This window comes from Musca autumnalis, unplaced genomic scaffold (genome assembly GCF_047663935.1).
Source record: "Musca autumnalis isolate F117 unplaced genomic scaffold, ASM4766393v1 scaffold_4, whole genome shotgun sequence".
NCBI lineage: Eukaryota > Metazoa > Arthropoda > Insecta > Diptera > Muscidae > Musca > Musca autumnalis.
Genome location: NW_027411977.1, coordinates 116,756,371 through 116,780,982, shown reverse-complemented (window position 1 = coordinate 116,780,982; position 24,612 = coordinate 116,756,371). Strand labels below are relative to the sequence as shown.

At 35.3% G+C, this 24,612-nt stretch overlaps 1 protein-coding gene across 15 annotated transcripts in view; it reads right to left on the bottom strand.

Moving 5' to 3' along the window:
- Window positions 1-24,612, bottom strand: part of LOC141403343 (uncharacterized) — a 564,369-nt gene that overhangs the window by 407,400 nt on the left and 132,357 nt on the right. For 2 of the 15 annotated variants that reach the window (XM_073985616.1, XM_073985618.1), the window contains exon 1: window positions 16,665-17,424. The exons of the other annotated variants lie outside the window; for them this stretch is intronic. In XM_073985616.1, the coding sequence (XP_073841717.1) occupies window positions 16,665-16,666 (2 nt within the window). In that variant the 5' untranslated portion in view covers window positions 16,667-17,424. Of the gene's footprint in view, window positions 1-16,664; window positions 17,425-24,612 lie in introns of those variants that run through there. 15 annotated transcript variants of the gene reach the window in all.

Here is a 24,612-nt window from a genome sequence, read left to right as displayed (position 1 = left end):
CCATATATCCGTACCACCCGATTTAAAATATTTTTTTACCTATTAGCCTCATTGTACAATCATATTGGCTGAAATTTGCCATAGTAAGTTCTTAATATGTAGAAAATATCCTTGCAAAAATTTGTCAACATGGGTCTACGTTTTCTAATAGCCCCCATATAGGGGTACCCCGATTTAGAGTATTTACCCAAATGTTGGGTAAAAACTCTTTAACTGCCGAACCACTTGACGTAGGCTGACCAAACTTGGCATAAATCTTTCTTATGTCAAAATAACTTCTGGTACTGAACATGGGGTCTCTGGGTCCATGTTTTGATATAGCCCCCATATAACCGTACCTACCGATTTAAGGTATTTTTCATCTATTAGCCACATTTTACAACCAAATTGGCTGTAATTTGGCACAGTGAGTCCTCAATGAGTATAAAATATCCTTGCACATATTTGTCAACGTAGGTCCACGTTTTCCTGTAGCCCCCATTTAAGGGTACCCCGATTTCGAGTATTTACCCAAAAGTGGGTAAAAACTCATTAACTGTCGAACCACTTGACGTTGGCTGACAATATTTGGCTCAAAACTTTCGTATATCAATAGCAATAAAGGTATTGAAAATGGGGTACCTGGGTCCATGTTTTGATATAGACCCCATATAGCCGTACTTCCCGTTTTATGGTATTTTTACCTATTAGCCACATTCTACAATCGTACTGACTGTAATTTGGTACAGTGAGTTCCCAATATGTATGAAATATCCTTGCAAAAAATTTTCGACGTAGGTCCACGTTTTCTAGTAGCCCCAATATGGGTTTCTGAAATCGGGAGGTACGGCTATATCAAAAAGTGGACCCAGGGACTCCATTTTCAATACCTTTAATACTATTAATATAATATATTAATATGATTGTACAATGAGGCTAATAGGTAAAAAATACCTTAAATCGGGAGGTACGGGTATATGGGGGCTATATCAAAACATGGACCCAGAGACCCCATGTTCAGTGCCAAAAGTTCTTTTGACATAAGTAAGATTTATGCCAAGTTTTGTCAGTCTTCGTCAAGTGGTTCGGCAGTTAAAGAGTTTTTACCCAACATTTGGGTAAATACTCGAAATCGGTGTACCCTTATATGGGGGCTATTAGAAAACGTGGACCTATGTTGACAAGTTTTTGCAAGGGTATGTTCTACATATTGAGAACTCACCAGAGACTGGCTTTGAGTGCGATTGTGTATGATCGAACACTCATAACAAAAAACTAATTCAATTCAATCAGACCGTCGGCTGTAAATTGTTTATTCGAGTCGCTCACACAAACACAAAAAATGTTGTGACCTAACTTGAATTGAATGAAGTTGGACGTTCACGTTCAAGTGGCTCGCTTGATTGCTTTGTTTACGAACTCATATTTGATTGCTACCAACGGGACGATCAGCCACAGCGAATGTTATTATTTTGATTTTTCCTTGTGAAGTGAGTGATTTGATCGCACTCAAACTCAGAATATTTATTCTGATTGAAATCACAACAGACGAAAATAGTATGTGTGTGTGTTAAAAAATGAGTTGCAGTGAATAATTGTATGAATGGAGGATATTTTCGATTTACAATATTTAAAATGTGTATGTAGGAAACAAAAAATTAATAAATTAGTAGAAATTAAATATACATATATAAAAAACATTTGGATTTGAGACAACAGTGGTTCTTATAAAAGTACAACAAACATTAATTTCAATAATGTATGTACCTATATGATTTAATAAATTAGTTAATTCAAAATTAAATTCTTATGTTTCATATAAGTATATGATACTATATACATACATACTACAGCAAATGCTATTTAAAGTAAATATTTTATAAATATTATAAAAATATCAGTAAAGTCATTTGATAGGTTCAAATTTCCTATTAATTTTGCATTTTATGCAATGAGAATTCATAAACAAAAAACTAACTGCTATTTACCGAAACGTTAAAAAAACACTGAGTTGAGCGAACACGTGAACAATCATTGAGCCAGAGCAAACTCGATTGAAAACGAAAATCAGATTTATGAACGTTTAGAACGAGTCATATGTTCGATCATCCCTTGTTACTGAACAAAACACACAACCACAAACGCTCACTTTGTGTGTGCGGATAAAACTCATCAAACCTGATCGTTTTGTTCGAGCCTATTTAAAAACAATCATTCTATGCAGATCAAACACAACAACGTTATGAACAAAAATCGAGTAAATGGACGAGTGTGATGAAATTTTTTGTGATCGAAGTCATTCTCTGGAACTCACTATGCCAAATTACAGCCACTATGATTGTACAATGAGGCAAATAGACAAAAAATACCTTAAATCGGGCGGTACGGTTATAAGGGGGCTATATCAAAACAACAATGTTAGATATTCTCTTGACATAAGTAAAATTTGAGCCAAATTTTGTCAGCCTACGTCAAGTGGTTCGGCAGTTAATGAGTTTTTACCCAACACTTGGGTAAATACTCGGGTCTTTACCCAAGTATTTACCCCCTAGTTTAAAGTATTGTAAAACTATCCATTTTGAAACGAAATTACAACCCAGAAATAGGGTCTAAGATGTTGTATTAGCGATTCAATATAGTAAATACCCAAATAAATACCCATAAATGGGTATTTACCCGGTATTTACCCAATTTACCGGGTATTTACCCAATTTACCGGGTATTTACCCATTGGGTATTTACCCACTGTCCATCTCTATCTATTCTGATGTGAAACCGACCTCCATACCAAATTTCGTGACGATCGGTCCATAATTGCGGCCTGGAGTTTGATTACAATTTATAATGGACAGGCGGACACACGGACGGACACACATCTCAAAATCGCTTTATCTCGCCGAGATATGAAGATTGGTATACCACATTGGGGGTCTCCGACGAGTATTTTGCGGTGTTACATGAATTTTTACCAAAACAAACTTATAATACCCTTTCCACATAGTGGTGTAGGGTATAAATATTCATATGAAAAAATTGTGTGAATTTTTAAAGCACGTAGTGGAATGATTCCCTTAGGATACAATAAGTTTGATTCGGAAGACTCGAACAAGGAATGCAAAATCTGTAATATGCGAGAAATTGAAACGTTGAATCATTTCATGGGCATCTGCCCAATACTTAGTGAATTTCGACTACAATTTTTTAAAAAAGCAACTCTGGATATCGATGAAATTATTAGAATACTTGATGCAGAGGACCATTGGGATAATTTATCAAACTACTTAAAAATATCCTATAAATATCGGCAAGTTATATTAAATGAATTGCTGAACTATTGCTGTTTTTTTTTTTTTGTTCATACTATGCGACAGACTTATTTCTAAACATTGTTGCGAATATTTTTGTTTAACTTCTTAATATGTATAGTTTATGAATTGTAAGATATTTAGCGAACATATTTATACAATAAAGAAGTTTATAATACAATAATACATACATTTGTAATCATAATTATATATGTATATATTTTTTATACCATCCACGATATATGTTTTGCATTCCGTTTGTAACTCCTAGAAATAAGTATATGTATACGAGTTCTGTTAATTTAAATTCGGTTTAATTTAGCGGTTAATTTAAATTCTGTATCGGGAAGAGGAAAAAGTCAGGAGGGCCAAGTCCGGTGAATACGGTGGTTGAGGCATGATAAGGGTTTCGTTTTTGGTAAAAAACTCAAGCATCGATGTATGAGCTGGTGCGTTATTATGGTGCAAATACCATGACTGGTAGTATTCCTTATTGACCGCACAACCTTGTGGCAAGAATTCATGATGCAACACGCCATTGCAGTGGAAGAAAATAGTAAGCAAAATCTTCTTCTTTGGTCCATTTTTTCGAATAATGGAAACGACTAAACTTTTTATACCCTCAGCTTTTATGTTAAATACAGCTTTTATGTTTTATAACCCAAGAATGTTCGGACGAAATCCGTTTATGACAATTCAGATTCGATTTAGCAATGTTCGTCCATCTGTCTGGTTGGCTGGAGCGCACAATAACTCTCAAACGGATCAGCCGATTCGGTACAAAACCTGGGGCCTAATTACGACATTCGATTCGATCGAGTATTTGCTCGTGAATGAAAAAATCGAATTATGAAAACCTATTCGCGCCACCAACAGTACATTTACTAAGGTAGACACATTAGCAATCTGTTACAACATTTTCAAATTTTTAATGAATAATTTAGTTTTTTTGTTTTTATTTTAAAATAAACGCATCTTTTACCATCTACCTTCTTAATGTTCTTTGAAAACGCATAGGTTTTTATAGTTCGATTTTTTCATTCACGAGCAAATACTCGATAGAATCGAATGTCGTAATTAGGCCCCTGGGTCTTAACATTTTGTCCAATTTTAGTATAAGTTCGAAAATGAGCCATATTGATCGGCTGCTTCAGGTACCTCCGCCACAAGAGTTCAAAACTTTTCGCTAAAATGGTGTGCACGATAACTATCGAAGGCAGTAATCGATTTGGTCCAAACTGTGCACATTGTAATATTTCCAGCGGACATAGATCAAGTTCGGTCTACACCTTCGAGTACCTCTCATACAAAATTAGGAAAATCATCAAAACTATATTTTGACAAATCCGCGTACTTAATCGCGATTTTTATTAAAAATTTTTACATAAATGGTATCCTTTATACGCAATAATATTTGCGAAAACGCGTGTCATAAATTACAGATATACGCGAGTAATATGGGTATCTTACGCAAAGTAGAATGTGGAGGCACATCCGCGGTTCTTGAAGAATATATTTGAAATATGTACATATTTTTGATGGGTACTACTGAAACCAGATGCGCATCAAAATCGTGTGCACATTGCGTGACTTTTACCCACTTTAAGGTTTTTGGCATTGTGAGATGAAACTGACGGCACACAATGGCCGCTGAGTGAAACATCGAAATATGCATAGATATTGACAGAGATTGATTCGCTCTATCCAAAAAACGCATGCGCATTAACTGATTTTAACTAATTCGCGAACAATAGGCTTTTTGTTTTTCAAATTTGTTGAATTATTGTAATTTCAATATTACTCTTAATTTCCTATCCTTATAAGTTATCACACCAAGCAACTAAGCTTTCATATTATCATATCATATTTCTTGTAGAAGTTTGAGAAGTTCAAATTAATTATTGTATGGATTTTAGAGAAATAGTTGGAGAACTCCTAAATATTTTTTTCTAATTTTTCGAATCAAACCAAAAAATATATTTGCAACAATATTTTCCATAAATGCAATTTATGTACCCAATCTCCATAAATTTGGTTTCATATTTTTCTACGCATTGTCTAGATTCCGCATATATTTTTTAATTTATTTTTGAGTGTTTGTACGGACTCTGGGACAGGATAACTTGGATTTACTTCAAAAATTTTTTATTATTTGTTGATTTTCCGCGAAAATAATAATAATATTTAATAAATATTTAAACATCTACGAATAGATATGGAATGCTGTTAACGATTTATGCATTCTCATAACAACAAATAAAATATGTTTAAATATTTTTCTTTATATGAGAATAAAAACCGCTATAACTTTGGCTCGCATCGTCTAATTTTGTGAACGCGAACAGATTTTTTCCTTAACCTCTATACCAAAAATTGTAGATGTGCTTGCAAAAAATTTAATTTTTTTTCAAATGGAATTGCAAAGAATTTTTGGTTTTTACCATATACCCTATCTAGCCTAAAGGCTGAGGGTATAAAAATGGTATTGTTTTTTAAATGTTCACTATAGTCACTACACATGGTGTCCGTAAGGGTAAAAACCCATTTTCTCAGGAAGTTCAAATCATATTTTTTAAATTTCATTATTGAAAACCTTACCAATACTTTCCAATATAATTATTAATTTTTCAACATACCTGAAAGAAGAAGAGAAAGGTTTATGTTATTAAGATTAGGTCTATGTGTTATTTACTTATTATACCCTCCACCATATGGAGGGTATAATTAAATTTGTCATTCCGTTTGTAACACATCGAAATATTCGTCGGAGACCCTATAAAGTATATATATTATTGATCAGCATAAAATTCTATGTCGATTGGACCATGTCCGTCTGTCCGTCCGTCCGTCCGTCTGTCTGTCTGTTGAAATCAAGATACAGCTCGCAATTTTAAAGATAGAGAGTCAAAATTTGGTACAGAAGTTTTTAATACTTGCAGGATGGTTGGTATTGAAAATGGGATATATCGGCCCACGTTTTGATATAGCCCCCATAGAACGGTACCTCCCGATTTTCGGTATTTTTAAGGTTTTAGCTTCATTATCCTACCAAAATGGCTGAAATTTGGTACATAGTCTTCATTAGGGGTATAAAACTTTCCCCCAGAATTTTGTCGGTATCGCTCCACACCTTCATATAGCCCCCATAGAACGGTACCTCCCGATTTTCGGTATTTTAAAGGTTTTAGCTTCATTATCACACCGAAATGGCTGAAATTTGGTACTTAGTCTACGTTGGTGGTATAAAACTTTCCCCCAGAACTTTGTCGGTATCGGTCCATGCCTTCATATAGCCCCCATAGAACCGTACCTCCCGATTTTGGGTATTTTTAAGGTTTTAGCTTCATTATCCTACCAAAATGGCTGAAATTTGGTACGTAGTCTTCTTTAGGGGTATAAAACTTTCCACCAGAATTTTGTCGGTATCGGTCCACACCTTCATATAGCCCCCATAGAACGGTACCTCCCGATTTTTGGTATTTTTAAGGTTTTAGCTTCATTATCCTACCAAAACTGGCTGAAATTTGGTACGTAGTCTTCTTTAGGGGTATACAACTTTCCCCCAGAATGTTGTTGGTATCTGTCTACACCTTCATATAGCCCCCATAGAACGGTACCTCCCGATTTTCGGTATTTTAAAGGTTTTAGCTTCATTATCACACCGAAATGGCTGAAATTTGGTACTTAGTCTACGTTGGTGGTATACAACTTTCCCCGAGAACTTTGTCGGTATTGGTCCATGCCTTCATATAGCCCCCATAGAACGGTACCTCCGGATTTTCGTAATACTGAAGATTGTGACGTCAATATCCAACCGAAATGACTGAAATTCGTTATTTCGTCTTCCAAGCGTTATAAAATATTCCAGAAGAGTATTATCAGTATAGGTCCACGTCTTCCTATATCCCCATAGAAGCGTACTTCTTGATTCTCTTACCGAAATATAGGAAATTTGGTATTTAGTGTTCTTTGAGCCTAAAAACTTTCCGTCAGAAATTTGTCGGTATAGATCGACGTTTTGAAATAGCCCTCATAGAATGGTGCCTCACATTGTTTTACCGAAATTGCTGAAATTTAGTGTTAAGTCTTCTTCATACACGAAAGGAAACTAATTATTCCATTTTACTTCAATACAACTCGTGGTGGAGGGTATAACAAGTTCGGCCCGGCCGAACTTAACACCGTTCTTACTTGTTTTAGTTGCAAATTAACTTATCACTAAAATAATTAAATACTTATTATAAGGAAAACAGAAATATATGGATTGAAGCTCAAAAGTGTTGCGTAGGAGGTACATGAAAGTATGGATCGACATAGTCCATTTTGGATGTGGGTTTTATTTTGGTAGTTATTTCTATTCGATATGAAGCGCGCCCTCCAGTCATTTCAGTGGGTCATTGTATAACTTACAAGAGCTGTAAGTTATACAATGACCCACTGAAATGACTGGAGGGCGCGCTTCATATCGAATATACTACTATGTCAGGAAACATGGACTTGCCAACGAAAAACATAATATCGCTATAAACAGGACCACAAGGAGTAGCATCAAAATAATTTTTGAAAGGATCTTCGGACAGATCCTAAACTGCACTTTGACACAAAGGTTGAACTTTTCATTTTAGAAGTTAAACTAAATTTGGACAAAATATTAGGAGATCCAATGTTTGAACCAAATTTAGTGATATTTTTTAAATATTGGTACCGGAAGTTTCAGTTTAGACCAAATCGGTAGGTCCGTTCAAGGGAACTTTGAACTTTTTGGGGGAAGTACCCGAAGGAGTGGACCAACTTCGAACTTAAACTAAATTGGAATCGAATCAGCTAATTAGTTCGAGACCTACAGTACGGTTTTTTGCCGGGTTAACCCACTTCGAGAGGATTTATTTGACGTTTGCGCTATGGAATTGACATTTGAAATCCAAACCCACTGGGTTAATCCGGTTAAGTGTAACCGGGGTATTAGCGTGTGTTCCAGCCACTACAGACGGTACAATAGAGGTTTTTTACAGCTTTCGGTATATTTTCTCAGGAAGTATGGAATTGCCCCTGAAAAAACCTTGGATTGTCATAATGGGGGCAGCGAATACAAGCGCTGCAAAAAATCAAAACGGTTTTAGAGCAGGTATTAAACTGCATTTTTTCGAAAACTTGTGTGGAGTGGACCGATAAAGTCCAAATTTAAAATTGATCTATATCTTGTAGAAATATTACGAAGTGCTACGTATGGACACAACCGGTTAATCCATTCGGGAGTTATCATGCGGGCATGTCTTCTTCGAACTTAAACTAAATTGGAATCGAATCAGCTAATCAGTTCGAGACCTACAGTACGGTTTTTTGCCGGGTTAACCCACTTAGAGAGGATTTATTTGACGTTTGCGCTATGGAATTGACATTTGAAATCCAAACCCACAGGATTAATCCAGTTAATTGTAACCGGGGTATTAGCGTGTGTTCCAGCCACTACAGACGGTACAATAGAGGTTTTTTACAGCTTTCGGTATATTTTCTCAGGAAGTATGGACTTGCCCCTGAAAAAACCTTGGACTGTCATAATGGGGCAGAGAATACAAGCGCTGCAAAAAATCAAAACGGTTTTAGAGCAGGTATTAAATTGCATTTTTCCGAAAACTTGTGTGGAGTGGACCGATAAAGTCCAAATTTAAAATTGATCTATATCTTGTACAAATATTACGAAGTGCAACGTATGGACATAACCGGTTAATCCATTCGGGAGTTATCATGCGGGCATGTCTAAATCGAAACATTGCCCGAAATTGCCTGAAACAGATTTCGTCCAAACATACATGGGGTCTAAACCATTATTTCGATGAAGCTCAATTTTGGTCATATCAAAGTGTATATAACCTAGGGCTGCCCAAGAAATTTCAAAATTGTTTTTTGAAACGCCTACCCCCTATTTTTGCCACCAGAGAGATCTTTGTTTCCATAGTAATTTGTATGGGACCAAAGGTCCATTTTCACGAAACTGCTCTAATGGCGGCCACGTTTATGGTCCAATAGACAAAAAACGTTACCAGTTCATTATTGTGGCTAGAAAAACGATGTCTACCAGAATTTATGATGATCGGTTAACGATAGCACATGCCATCTGACTGGTCTTTATTCCCATAACGTCTGTATAGGGGACAAAGGCGAATTTTCAGAAAATCGCTCTACAGGCTACAATTATTTTCCAATCGATGAAAAAGCTTTACCAGTTCATTGTTGTGTCTAAAAAACGAATCCTACAAAAATCGTGAAATCAGTGAAAATCGGGGCAGATTTTGATTTTGCTCCAATATGAATATATTGCTAATTACAGGTAATAATAATATAGCTAGTATTAAATTCTGGCCCGATTTTCACAAATTTTTGTAGGATTCGTTTTTAGACACATATCAGACCGTCTGTCTGCCTGGTTCGTGCGCATGATAACTCTCGTTTGGAGCGTCCAATCGGGTCCAAAATTTGGCATTCGTAATATTTTTTCCAAATTTAGTTTAAGTTCGAAAATGGGTCCACTCCTTAGGGTACCTCTCCCACAAAAGTTAAAAAATTTTTTCCCTAAAATTGGGCGTACGATAACTCTCGAAGGGAGTAACCTAATTGGTCATAACTTTGCATATGGTAATATTACTTCCAGGCATAGATCGGGTTCGAATATAGACTATATACCTCCCACACAAAATTGGAAAAATTATCATTTTGATTGTGAAATTTTCTTTAGCAGGTTGACCTTCGGCCCTCTTTTTGATGTTACAATTGTTTTCGGGGGGAGGTGCATACTTCCTGAGATAACAGATTACAAATCCGCAAGATAACTCCCGCAGGGAGTATACGATTGGTCCAAACTTTGCACATCGTATTATCTAGTCATGTATCAGGTTGGCATATGGACTATATCGGTCCCGTCCTATGGGTAACTCCCACACCAAATTTGGGAAAACTGCGTTTTAACAGCTCGCTTCGGATAGTTTTGAATTTTATTGTTGTAAAATAATTCAGCCTAATCTCGGGTTTTGTTGTTTTTAAATTTTTTAAACAACAAGTTTTATTTAAAGTGGGATGTAGTTAAATTTATTTAATTTCGGGAAAGGCAAAGAATACTAGTTTCGTCCAACGCCACTTGGAATCATCAGTTCTCTTAGTTCTTTGTATTGAAACAAAGAACTCTTCCCCAATTTTATGACGACCAGAACTCAAGGATAAACGTAACCGATGAATTATTTTAAAACAATAAAATAATACACATCTCAACAAAACTGCCAAAGTGAATCTAGTTTTGATTTTTTTTTTTCGAAAAGTTCTTCTTGCGGACCCTGATATGACGGCACAATTTTTTTCGGGGACAAGTTCTTAATTCCTGAGATAATGACCCAAAAATAAAAAAAAACGCTGCCGGCACCATCTAAACTGTTTAGTACGTAAGTCAACCTTCTAAGGGAGACACCGATTCGGTCCAAACGTCTTGCAACCTCGAATTATGTCCGAATTTTAACTAGATCGGACCACTTTTTCGGGTATCTCCCACACAATGTTTGAAAAGAGTGTAGTTTAAGGACTCGTCTGGGATCGTTTTTGTATTTTTGTCAACATGTTGGATATGCATCCTAGGAAAGGTGTAGCATAATTTTTTAATAGACAGATTAAATTTGAATATGGGATATATAGTTGTCGCCATATGTAGCTCCGTTTTTTCGTGTAGCTCCCATATAACGGCACTTCGCGATTTTGGTTACTTTTGAGGATTTTAGCTAAATTTTTAGACTGAAGTAGTTATAATTTGGTATATAAGGTTCGAAGTGGTCAAAAAACTTCTCCACCTGATATATAACGGTACCGCCCTATTTCAGGTATTTTTACGGTATTAGCTACATTTTCACAACGAATTAGCTATAATTTGGTATTAAGGCTTCCAAATGCTTGTTTTAATATTGAACTATCTTCCACATACTAAGGGCAGTATTAGAAGTCACTTTATTAGTTCACTTTTAATAGGCAAAATCAAGTTAAAAGTTTAGTTCAAAATGCCCCAACAGAAATATCTGTGAAAACTCCAAAATACTTGAAAACGTCAAACATGACCTGCCTGCAACAAACAACAACAATATTTTAGCGCAAGAGTACAAACATTGATAAAAATTAATTTTAAAAATAAGAAAGTATCAGTCAAAAAAAAAAAAACCAAACACAATAATTATGCCGTGTATAAAATATATCGATTTTGAATTAAGAGTTTGCTTTAAAATCTGTAGGTACCGTATTGTGGGGCTCTACAAAATCACTGACATATACCAAACATTTTTAGTAACCAAACTTCTTCATGAAGGACTCGAAGCATGGTACAGTAATATAAAGGTAGAATTAAGTGTCAGCTGTTTTGATTCTCCAGTAATACTAGTGTCAAATTCCAAAAGAAATTTTGTAAACTTATTTCTATTTCCTAAAAAAATATGATTCAGAATAAAATCTATTTTTATTAATATCTCCGAAGATAAAACGGGAAGACCTCCATCATATCAATGGAAGATTCTTCAATTCCGAACGAACTGCCTCACATAATATGACGCCACATATGGGGACGTTTCTTCAGAACACTTTCGTTTGGGTCACTTCGTTTTATTTTTTTATAACTGTAAAAGTGGTGAAAATCTGGGTTTTTTTATATTTTCAAATTTAAACGGGCATATCTTATTTTTTCCACAACGGATTTCTTTTGATCCTTCTTCTGTTTAAAGGGGTGAATAATATTTTTGAATAAGCTATTATTGTTTTAAATCGGTTAACAAATCGCTAAGTTATAGTGGTTTAAGTCTGAAAAAGCCCACAAAAAAACTGTAAGTCCCAATTTACATTAGGCGAGTTTACTTGCGGCAATTGTCAGTTTGTTGGAGAGAGAGGTGAGGCAGATGGTAACTCTTTGCCTCTCAGCCCCCTCTCTCACCTACAAACTGACGATTGCCGCAAGTAAACTCGCCTAATGTAAATTGGGACTAACTGAATTTCTCACAATTTTCAAAATAAATATTGAACGTAACAAAAAACATTATATTTTTAAAAATTATGAGAAATTCGGTTATAGGTTTCTTGTGGGCTTTTTCAGACTTAAACCACTATAACCTAGCGATTTGTTAATCGATTTAAAACAATAATAGCTTATTCAAAAGATATTATTCACCTCTTTAAAAGGAAGAAGGATCAAAAGAAATCCGTTGTGGAAAAAATAAAATATGCCCGTTTAAATTTGAAAATATAAGAAACCCAGATTTTCACTACTTTTATCGTTATAAAAAATAAAACGAAGTGACCCAAACGAACTAAAGGCATTGTCTTTCTTCATGGATCCCAACACGATGGAATTTTTCATTAGAACGCTTGAATATTTTTCTGGTCAACTTTTGTGGCACAGTGCCATTTATCGACATTTTCCGAAAGGTTTGCACCTTCTCAAGACCAAAACTGCTTGTAAAAGCGTTCCAATGCTTTTGCGATGTATTAGAGAGTTGTTAACTACTGCCTTCACAACAATAATTGTACCGTGGACTCGAAGTATTAAATTCGTTTTAGAGTTATCTTGCACAATAACCATTTTAGTATATGCCGGCAGGGTTTTGGAGCTTTTGGGTCATTACCTCAGGCTCAGAAAAAATTGTACCGTTGTAAATGAGGTCGCTAAAACATCCTACTGAAAAAAGAATCAAAACGATGTGAGAGATCTTAAACTTAATTTTTCGTAAGGAGGTACACGAAGGAGTGGACCGACATAGTACATATTCCAACTTGATACATAACTGGATGAAATAGTACGATGTGCAAAGTCTGCACCAATCAGAAACTGCCTGCGAGAGTTATCTTGCGGATTTGCCATTTTGATTGGTGCCGTCAGGGTTTTTTGGAGCTTTTGGGCCAATATCTCAGGAGGTATGGACATGAGCAAGAAGAAAAATGTACCGTCGTAAAGGGAGCCGCACGGACAACTTACAAAAAAATGAGAACGATCCGAGAGGAGCTATTAAACTTCACTTTATCCGAATTTTGTATGGGAAGTACCCGAAGGGGTGGACCGATATAGTCCATATGGGTTCCAATATATCTGGAAAGAATAATACGAATGGCGAAGTTTCGAGAGTAATCGTTCACACCATTTTACAGCAAAATTTTGAACTGTTGTGGGGGAGATACCGGAAGGAGTGGAAAGACCTTCCTTAAACTAAGTTTGGACAAAATATTACTAAGTTCAAAATTTGGTTCGAATTGGTTGATCCGTTCGAGAGTTATCGTGTGCACTAGCCAGCCGGACAGACGGACATGGCTAAGTCGACTTCAAAATGTATGAAAGAATTTCGTCCAAACATACTTGAGGTAAAACCGTTATTTCGATGAGCCACATTTTTAATCGTATCAAAGTGTATATGAGGAAAAGTCAAAATTTTTTAGTTTCCATGAAGCCAAGGTTTGCACTATTATAATACGCGAACTATTGTAGTTTACCAGTAACTATGACTATTGCTGGATTAATTTAGATGTTTTTGTACAAAGCTCGAAAATTTAGCAAAAAAATTTAATTTACGTGGTAGTTACGACCGCGTAAAGGAAAAAACATAGGTAAAAACACGTTGAAGCTAAACAGGTTTTTTACATTGCTATTCGATTTCTGATTAAACCATTCAAATGACGGACATCTGTCCAAAGTAAAAGTAGGAGAATACAAAATGAAGATTACACTTCTAATGTATCACTTTCCAAAATTTCCACTACATCCACCTTTTATGGATGCTGACATTTTGAAGCCGGATTTCAAGTGTTTTTTTATTTTTTATGTAACTGGGACGCGCATTCGGATATTTCGAAAAACCAATTATAGGATTAAAGAACTCGCGATTTCGCATAATCTGATATGTATATTGAGTATGTAGCCCACACAGCAGCAGAGTAATCTCTGCCAAAGGCCAAAATTTAGTGCGATATTTTTTCTAAAAAACCTATTTTTTGGGTACAGTATTTACAATATCGTTTTGAGTGTGCTGGTACCCCGCGATATTTTTTTTAAAAATCCATCTACTAGAACGGCGGAAATGGCTACTGCAAAAATTGAAAAATTTGCGAAAAATGTTTTTCAAAATATCGCTGACTACTTCGCGTTTTATGTGGATCGTTTCTATTTCAATGAAGAAAGTGAATCATCACTCGCGTTTGTGCGAAAACAGCGGTTTGAAAAATTTAGTGGCATGGGAGCTGTATCCGATTTATCCAAAAAATACTGTGTGATGCTACATCCACGGTTCTTGATGGATTTTATTGAAATATGTTTAGATCGATGTATTTTTTCACGGTTGATAGTGAAATCGGATGCGCATAAAAAGTGTATGCACTTTGTGCAAATTATAAGCGTTATACAGTTTGTTGCACACTAAACTGCAGACGATGCTACATCTTAGCGGCCAAAGTAAATCCTAGCAAATGTGTACAAATTAAAAGAGAAGAATTCGCTGTGTTGGTAAACCGCATGCGCATCAAGTGGTTTTGAGGATTTCGCGATTTACACGCATCTCAAAATAAACATTACCCGATACAGTTTTATTTCAAGAGCATACCCTATTAAAAGGAACCCAACATTTATTTGAACGATACCCATATTTTCCGCTAGATGTTAGTGTGTATTCGAGAAGTGATTAGAATAAAAAATTTGATTTTTTGCGTGAAATTAAACTAAAATAGAAGAATAACTCCGACCTATTTTTCCTACATTTTGTTCAACTAACTCACAAAATAAATTTTAATAAATATTTTCTCTTACAAAAATTTTATAAATTTCCTCAATATATTTTTTTTGTTTTTGCTATAATATGAAAACCACTAAACGGATTTGTATAGTTTTGGTTTCATTTGAATCTTCGCGATGTATAGATTACGAATATATTTTTATATAGTTTTAGATGCATAAACAGGTTAAATTTTATTAAAACAAGTTGCAAAGTACCAATTTTTTAAACTCTTTCTCAATTTCCGCAAAAATTTAAAACTTTTTCACTAATGTTATGGGGCCTCAGTAATCATATATTACGCAGGGAGCCCCTAATTAAGAGAGTTTCTCAATATAATGATTAGAGTCTTTTAAAGATTTTTTCTTTTTATCAGAATTGAAACCGCCATAACTTTTGCGCGCAACAACCAAAATTAGTATCTCGAACAGATTTAAGAATGGGATTTTTTCCCAATCTATGTACCAAAAATCTTTCATGTAGCTTAAAAAAAATTTTTAATTTTTTTTTATGGAAAACTAAAAAATTTTTTCTTTTCTTCATATACCCTTTGTAACCTAAAGGCTGATGGTATAAATATTAAACAGCTGATAAAACAAAAAAAAAGATTTGTTTCTATTCGGATGAATATTAACCCACTTAAGGCCACTGGTCGTTTAAACGCCACAAAAATGGTTGCAAAAATTGCCGTAAAACTTGGATGTTTACGCGCATTTTTGTGTTTTTTTTTTGCATTTTGTTATAGTATTGTCTGTTATCTGTCATTCCATGCTCATAAAGCTTCATTTGACTTATGCTTTTCCACGCAGTTGGCCTAAAACTCAAGCAATTAAAAAATCGATTTTTTTGTAATTTTCGACTTTTAATGAACAATTTAAATATGGGATTTAAATATGCGAAATAAATATATATAGTCAGGAACTTGAACACCTATATTACCCTTCAAAATTTCGGGACTTTAAAATGGAGGCCCGATTGTAACTATACGTTTCAGAGAAAAAAAATTATTTGATAAAAAATGCTTAAAAAGTCTCAAAAATATCATCTTCAAATAAAATTTTAGGTTTTCTCGCAAAAAAAAATCTCGACGCTAAGAAATCAAAAATGACTTTTTGAAAGAATATCCGATTTCACTCAAAATTCCTATATATGCTTTATAGAGTCGCAAATGTCTAAACTAACTAAAACTAACTTAATTTACCCTTCATTCTATGGTATAGTGTATAACAACTGAATATCGTGCAATGTGGGATCGCCTGGTTTGGTGCTGTACAAACGAAATCCTGAAGAAACCCTACCTATTCTACATTTTAACTGCAGCTGCAGTTAAAAAGTGGTGTATGAATTTTCAAAATTTAATTATACAATAGAAGAAGTTAAAAAAGTAAAGTTTGCGAATATGTTTGTCACAAGGGTGCAGTTTGAGTCCATGTCAAAACATCAATTGAAAGCTAAAAAAAAACCCTTTAGTAAAAAAATCCAACTTTTTTTGGGTGTGAGTCCCTGTATCCCCATGACAGTTTAAAATGTCACTTGTAGGCATGATGAATCCGCCCATTATGCAGAACAGTTTCCAAAAATAAATGTAACACAAAAACAAAAACAATCTTACATTTTTCTTGTAACGCTGCTACGCTTGTGGGTGATAACGCTTCAGTTGATATTGAAATTCCCCTATGTTTTATCTGCTCCCTTATCAGATGACAAATTGTTTTTTAAACTCAATTCACTCACTTCACTTCACCTCACTTCAAAAATTAAACAAATTATTCTTTTCCACTTTCTTTTCTCAGGCACTTGTCGCTCTTGTTTTTTTATTTATTTGCCTTTAATTGAAGTTGTTTTATGAAACTTCTCGTTTTTCAAACTTGTTTTGGAATTCGTTTGCGACTTTATTGCTAATTTAACCAATTAGAGAAATTACACTGTTCTCCTCTTGTTAGGTGGTGCAGCCGTAGTAGCTTCACATAAAGTCAAACGAATGAAGCAGCAGCAGCACAGACTACAAAATGTGCACGTTTGGTCGGTCGTATCATAGGCGAGTTTTTTGTCGTTGCTTGCTTTGGATGTCACCGTCGTTATACGTTTTCCACATAAAAACACGTAAAAGACTAAAAAACTAGTTGTCCGTGTGGCTTTTCAAAGGCCATCATCTAACGTTGTTTGTTGTTTTGCCTTAACGCAAATCTGCTGCGCCAGTTTTGGTAGTACTGTAGTAGAGCGGCGGCAACAGCTGCTGCAGTCACCATCGTCGCATCTTTCTTTAGTTGTTCATATCAGATCGCATTCACAGGTAGGAAAACACAAACAACGACAGCTGTGACATTAGGAACAGTAAAAAATCAACAACATAAGATCTATATCTGCTGCTAAAGCCAGAGCAGCGACATTTTATTTGTTTTTCATTCAGTTTTTTTGTCAGTTTCATTGTTTTTCTCGCTCTCGGTGTACTTTTTTCCTTAGCAGCGATGAGATACAATTAAATTTTCAAGCAAACAATTTAGCAGATAATAGATATACTATCAAGACAACACTATAGTTGTCTACTAAGTGTACAATATACGCTGCTGGTATATCTAATGTTGAATCAATGGTGCAGTAGTGTGGGTAATAATCTTACCACAATTTCACATAAAATAATTATAGATGACATTTTGCAATTCCGATGAAAAAATTACATAAAATTCATTGGTGCTATAGATAAGCAGAGTAGTAACACTAATTTGCCCAGTGTGATTCTTGTTTAAGGAGAGGCGAATTTGTTATTGAATTGCATACTTATATCATGCAATCATATTATGGCCAAACTTGTTTTTCTTCTTATCTCAAACTCTACGAGTATACATGACCTCCTGCACGTTTATTCTTCGCGATATACTGTCAGAACCAATTTTGATTTGTAGCACAGTGATTCAGAATCGCTGTTTACCGTTTTTGAACAAGTAAAGTTGATTTAGCCATAAACAGCTGTCTGTGCCTCAATCCATTCTCCTGGCTTTCATATGGGAATGGAATAACAGATTTGGTCCAAATTTTACACCTACTAATATGGAGTCGACTTCGGGTACCACCACAGTTAACAAAAACAAAGCATTAAAGTCGGGCGGAGCGGAATTTCGCGAAATTTTTTCTAGACTAAATTGCCTTACATTTTCCAAATTTCTTCAAATTGCCTGTATAACTTTGTGTTTAGTGAGTCAAATACATGAATTCGGCCGAAAATATAAATGAAAAACAAGTAAAAAAGTATCAGTCGGAGAAATATACCCTCAGCCCATGTGAATTAAAACTTTCATCTACGGACAGATCGACACAATTGTTGAACTTTTGGGCGGAGGTAACATAAAGAGAAGATCGATATCGGTCATTTTAGAAGTTAAACTAAATTTGGACAAAATATTAGGAGATCCAACGTTTGGATAAATTTGCATATCATTTTAATGAAATTTTTTAAATATTGGAGGGAAGTACAGGAAGTTGTTGCCAATCTTCAAACTGAAGCTAAGTTTGAACACCTTTTGGGCTGTTTTCTAAAGAAGTATGGACTTGCCACTGAAAAAGCATTTACCTCCGTAATAGAGGCAGCGACTGCAAGTTGCTTCAACAGAAATCAAAGTGATTCGAGAGTAGGTCTTAATGTGAATTTATCCAAAATTTTGTGTGGAGGTACCCCAATGAGTGGACAAATATAGTCCATATTCAAACATATGGCTGATGTATTAGGATTCGTAAAATATGGACCATATCGGTCACTCCCTTCAAAAGTTAACGTGCACACAATATTTCCGAACATTTTTTAACTTTTGCGGGGGAGGTACCTGAAGATGGGGACCGATATAGCTTATCTTCGAACTTATACTAAGTTTGGATAAAATATTACAAAGACCAAATTTTGAAACGGGAGTTATTTTGCGCTCCAACCACTAAACACGATGTCATAGGTGTTTTTTTTTTGCAGTTTTCAGGCTATTTGTTCAGAAAGTATGGACTTGCCCCAGATGAAACTTGAACCGTCGCACAGTGGTCGAAACCACTGATCTAGCGGCGCGAAATTAATAACTTGGAAACGAACAAAGATATCTTTCTGAAATTTTGCACAAACTCAATCTGTGTCCGTGGGTAATTATGGACTAAATATGAACAACATAGGCAAATATTTTGGTATAGCCCCCATATAACGGTACCTCCTGATATTCGATATTTTGAGGATTTAAGCCACCTTTTCCTTCCAAATTAGTTGTAATTTGGTACTTAGGGTTCCTAGTGATCACTAAACCTTTCCACCAAAAATTGTGGACATAGGTCCACGTCTGGGTATAGGCCCCTTTTAAGGTACCTCCCGACTTTCAGTAGTTTGGGGATTTAAAGCTACATTTTCCAACCAAATTAGGTGTAATTTGGTATTTGGGGTTCCCAGTGGATACAAAAATTCTCCACCAAAAATTGCGAACATAGGTCTACATTTTGATATAGCCCCCATATAACCGTACCGACAGATTTTGGGTATTTTGAGGATTTAAGCTATTTTTCAAGACCATTTATCAGCAAGATTTGCAGCTAAATTTTGGTTATTCGGAATCTAGGGAGTCCAATTTAATTATTAAAAAAATAACTGGACCGAACCTCGGAGGACCTTTGTAGTTACGCTCCATCCAACAAAAGTATATTGCACTAAAAACATACAAAAAATAATAATTTTTGAAAATTTATTGCTTTATAACTATGTAACTTCAGGCCCCAAACATTTTATTTTAATTTAACTTAAACCCTCCCCTATCAATAAAAAATAAACTTTGTTTAGTTTTATTACGAATTTATTTAACAATTAAACAAATATGAGATCAGGTTGTTAGCAACAATTTTATTAAAATCTGATCCGTCAAAATTTCTTGCACTTGACACTGAATAACTGAGTGAATATTTACAACAACAACAAAAGTAAAAACAAAATCTTAGTCAGCAAAGTGTCTGTAATCGATATAATGGAAAACATTTCGCAATTTTATACTTAGATTTTTTGACTTTCGCGCCGCTAGATCAATGATTTCGTCCTCTGTGCGTCATATGGAGGGCGGTGAATCAAAGTTGTTACAACAAAAATCAAAGCGATTCGAGAGAAGATCTCAAACTGAACTTTTCAGAACTTTTGTGTTGGAGGTACCCGAGGAAGTGGACCGATTGAGTCCACATTAGAACCTCATCTAAGTCTGGTAGAAATTTCACGATGTGCAAAGTATGGGCCAAATCGGTTACTCCCTTTAACAGTTATCGTGCACACAAATTTTCCGAACATTTTCGAACTTTTGTGGGTGAGGCACCGGAAGGAGTGTACCGATATAACCCATCTTCGAACTTAAACTAAGTTTGGACAAAATATTACGAAAGCCAAATTTTGAACCGAATCGGGAGTTATCGTACGCTCCAGCCAGCCAGACAGACGGACGGCAGTGCTAAATCAACTTCATAGTCTGAAACGGATTTCGTCCAAACATATTTGGGGTCTAAGACCATTATTTCAATGAGGCACATTTTGCCCGTATGAAAGTATATATGGTAAATTTCAAATTTCCTTTACAATTACATAGAAAAAAAATTAAAAACTTTTTTGGCGAGCACATCCGCCATTTTTGGTACATGGGTTACGAAAAAAATCGTGGTTTCAAATCTGTTCGCTTTCACAAAATTGGATGCTGCACTCAAAAGTTATTTGCGGTTTTACTCTCTTGTAAAGAAAAAATATTTAAAAATTCCTATTGTGTTGTAATAAGAACATGTATATATGAATCGTTAGCAGCATTTGATAAATAAATTTTATTTATTCTAAATCAGAGGCCAAAAAATCTCTAAAAAAATAATTTAAAAATACGTATAGAATCTAGACAACGCGTACAAAAATGTGAGACCAAAATTATAAAGATCGCGTTTATAACTTGCATATTACAGCAACAACAAAGAACGGAAACTTATTGTTGGAAATTATTTCAAAACTATATTTTTGATTAAATACGAAAAATTTAAAAAAAATAAATGTTGGGAGTTATTCCATTATTTCGCTAAATTTCGATCCAAATCCTGAAGTATTTTGCTTAAACTTCTACGAAAAAAGTAATTAGTCATCGTGAAAGTATATTTGCTTTCTGTGATAAGCAATAGAAATAAGAAGTAGAGAGTAATATTGAAATTACAATCAAAGAAAAAACATAGAAGTTAAAAACCGTATAATTCGCGAATTTGTTTAAATCGGTTGAGGTACATGTGCTTTTCGGATACAGGGAGTCCATGTCTATCAATATGCATGGATTTTCCCATGTTTCATTCAGCGGCCAAAGTGTGCCATCAGTTGCATCTTACTATTCAAAAAAACCTTCAAGTGGGCAAAAATAACGCGATGTGCATATGATTATAAGGTGCATCCGATTTCAATGGCCGCCTATTAAAAATACGTCAATATAAATTATTTTAGACAGATTCGTCAAGAACTGCGGATGTGCCACCGCATTCTATTTTGGGATAAATAGGGATATTACTCCTGAATCTTTGGTGCCACCGTGGTGCAATGGTATGCACGCCCGCCTTGCACGCAGAAGGTCGGGGGTTTGATTCCTCGGCCAAGCAACATCAAACATTTTTCAACGGTGGCAAAATACCCCTCAGTAATGTTGGCGACATTTCGTGAGTATTTCAGCCTTGAAAAACTTCTCCACAAGTGGTGTCTTAAGACACGCCGTTCGGACTCGGCGATAAACAGTAGGTCCCATATCATTGAGCTAAATATGAATCGGGGTGCACTCATTGATATGAGAGAAGTCTCCCTTGTCCCGTATGGGATGTTGTGGAACAATGTGTATGTGTACTCCTGAATCTTTGCAATTTGTGACACACCTTTTTGGCAAATATTATAATCGCGTATAGAGGATTACATTTATGCAAAAATAATCAAAGAAAATCGTGGTTCAATTCGCGGAATTGTCAAAATATATTTTTGCAGATTTTCCTACTTTCAAGGTATCTATATTCGGCGTTTTAGGGGATGGATTCGACCGCGGAAGAGCTCATTAGATCCGGTACGTAAAAAAACTAAAATCACGCGGGGTTCAGTTGTAAATTTTAAAGCCAAAAAATAGGGTCTTTGGACTCCTATTACTAGGAACCTGTACGGAGCACACTCATGAGATATACATCAAACGACGTGGAATCGCGAGTTCTACAATCCTATAAACTAAACTATAATTCGAAAAACACTGAAATCAAAACTTCAAAATGTCCGCATCGATTTTAGGGGGATGCAGTGTATATATCCAAAAGTCATACACTAGAACCATGTTGCCCAAGGGGTATTGTTTAGTTCTTTCTTTGAGCACAGGTTTGAATTTTGCGTGGTTTGGCCAGAAATCAAAAAAGAACACAAAAAACATGTTTACTTCAACACATTTTTCCCATTTTTTTATATTACCACCAACGCAGCTTCCACGAAAATTATTTGTTATGGTCCATATTATGAGATCGTGGCTAAAACACTTCAATTAATATAAATATATTCATATTTTATAAAATATATTAACAGTTCGCAACTGATTAAATGGTGAACCTCAACTTCAACGATTGAAAAACTTTTTTGAATATTACCATATACCCTCGTTAGCATAAATGCTGAGGGTATAATGAACAGAATTTGTGTTTGGTGCACCAAATTTTATCCGGGCATCTATTATACGGTTATATCGGTAAACCGGCATGCTGGATTTTTGATTTTGAACCTTTATTAACCGTGCTTTACCTCTATTATCCGTGCCTCAATAATGTTACTTCTATTACACTGTGCAACAAAATGTAGGTGAAAGTCTGGGGCACGGAAAATTCCTCTGGGGGAAGAAAGGCCTTGGTGAATATATTAAGAACCCCGAAGGACAGATCCGCCGTGAGTCGAACTTCCGCGTTATGGCGTGATGAAGTTTTTGCTAGAGACCCTGTGGGCCATCAGGAATTAGCGTTATATCTTTGTTCAATGTAGCTTTAGCTTATTTTTGAGATGACATGTCTTCAGTCAAATCGAATGAGGATTATTTTCGTAGAGCACTTCGACCTACTTACTCGCTTCCTTCAATGTCCTTTTCGTCCTTTATTTTAAGAGCCGCTATAAAAGTACCACAAGTTGACGATTTTCAGCTTCGAAATATTCTGCAAAATGTCGCTCAGAAAATGTAAGGTACGGCTCTCATTGACAACTAATCGATTTTGTCGCGTTTTCGTGGTCGTTTTGTGCAAAATTCTTCGATCACGGGTATCCCGAATGCCTAAATTTGGTCAAAAATGTATCCATAAATTTCTTCAAATTTACCTATGTGGACAAAAAATTAACCTATGTGGACGTTTTTTGGTGGAGAAGATGCGTGACCGGTTAAAAATAGTAGCTAAAATCCACAAAATATCGAAAATCGGTGGTACCGTTATATGTGGGCTATTCCAAAACATGGACCAATATTGGTGATTATTGGTGGAGAAGTTTAGGGACCACAGATAACTTCAAATGTCAAATTACAGCTAGTTCGGACAAAAAATTAGCTAAAATCCCAAAAATATCTTAAATCGGGGGCTATACCAAAATGTGGATCTATCTTGATATTTATGAGATTATGAGATGTTTTTTGATCATTGGGAACGTCAAATGACAAATTTCAGCTAATTCGGTCAGAAAATTTAGCTAAAAGCCTTAATATAATTTAAATCGGGAGGTACCGTTATATGGGGCTACACAGCGTTGCCGACAGTTTTTAATCGGAAATCGTCAATAAAATTTGGAAAATCGTCAAAAATCATCAACATAGTCCATAACTAGTTACCGCTTAACGTGCATTTTTCGCTTATAACAACGAGGCTGACTACATAAGCATATAGCAGTAAAACTAACTTAATCTCACTTAAATACCGCAATAAAAAAGTTTTTACCAGATGAGAGTTTTCCCTATGGCAGGGGTGCTCAAATTGAAAATGTGGTTATCCGTTGCAGTCCAAACAACGACTGATGCTTACTCAAAATTTTCGCTGGCGTGAATAAACGAGCACGCCTGCGCTATGGCTATCGAGTTTGCAACAATGCACCAAGGTAAATACACTGCCATTTCTGAATGACAGCTTTGCGCAAATATCGCCTGATTGACTGTGTGACCGTCCATGTCCTCTTAAAGATCGCAGAAAGCTGGAATCCTACATCTTCAACAATGTTTTTCATCCATTAACAATCCTAAACAAAAATTTTCAACTGATATTATTTGAATGTGAGGCAAAAAAGCTCAAACTACCTGTATTCCAGATATGTACCTAAATAAAACCAATGTGACTGGAAATTGCTAAGAACATTAAAAAATTCAGTTTGCAACATTGTTTTCTTTAAATTCTTTCGTTAAATTTTGGTTCAAATATAGTTATCCTGTTTAATTTCATGCAATTTTGGCTAACATGAAAAATCGTCATTTCAGGGAACAAAATCGTCAAACCGTCAATTTTGGTCCAAAAAATCGTCAAAATGACGATAAATCGTCAATTTCGGCAACACTGGGGCT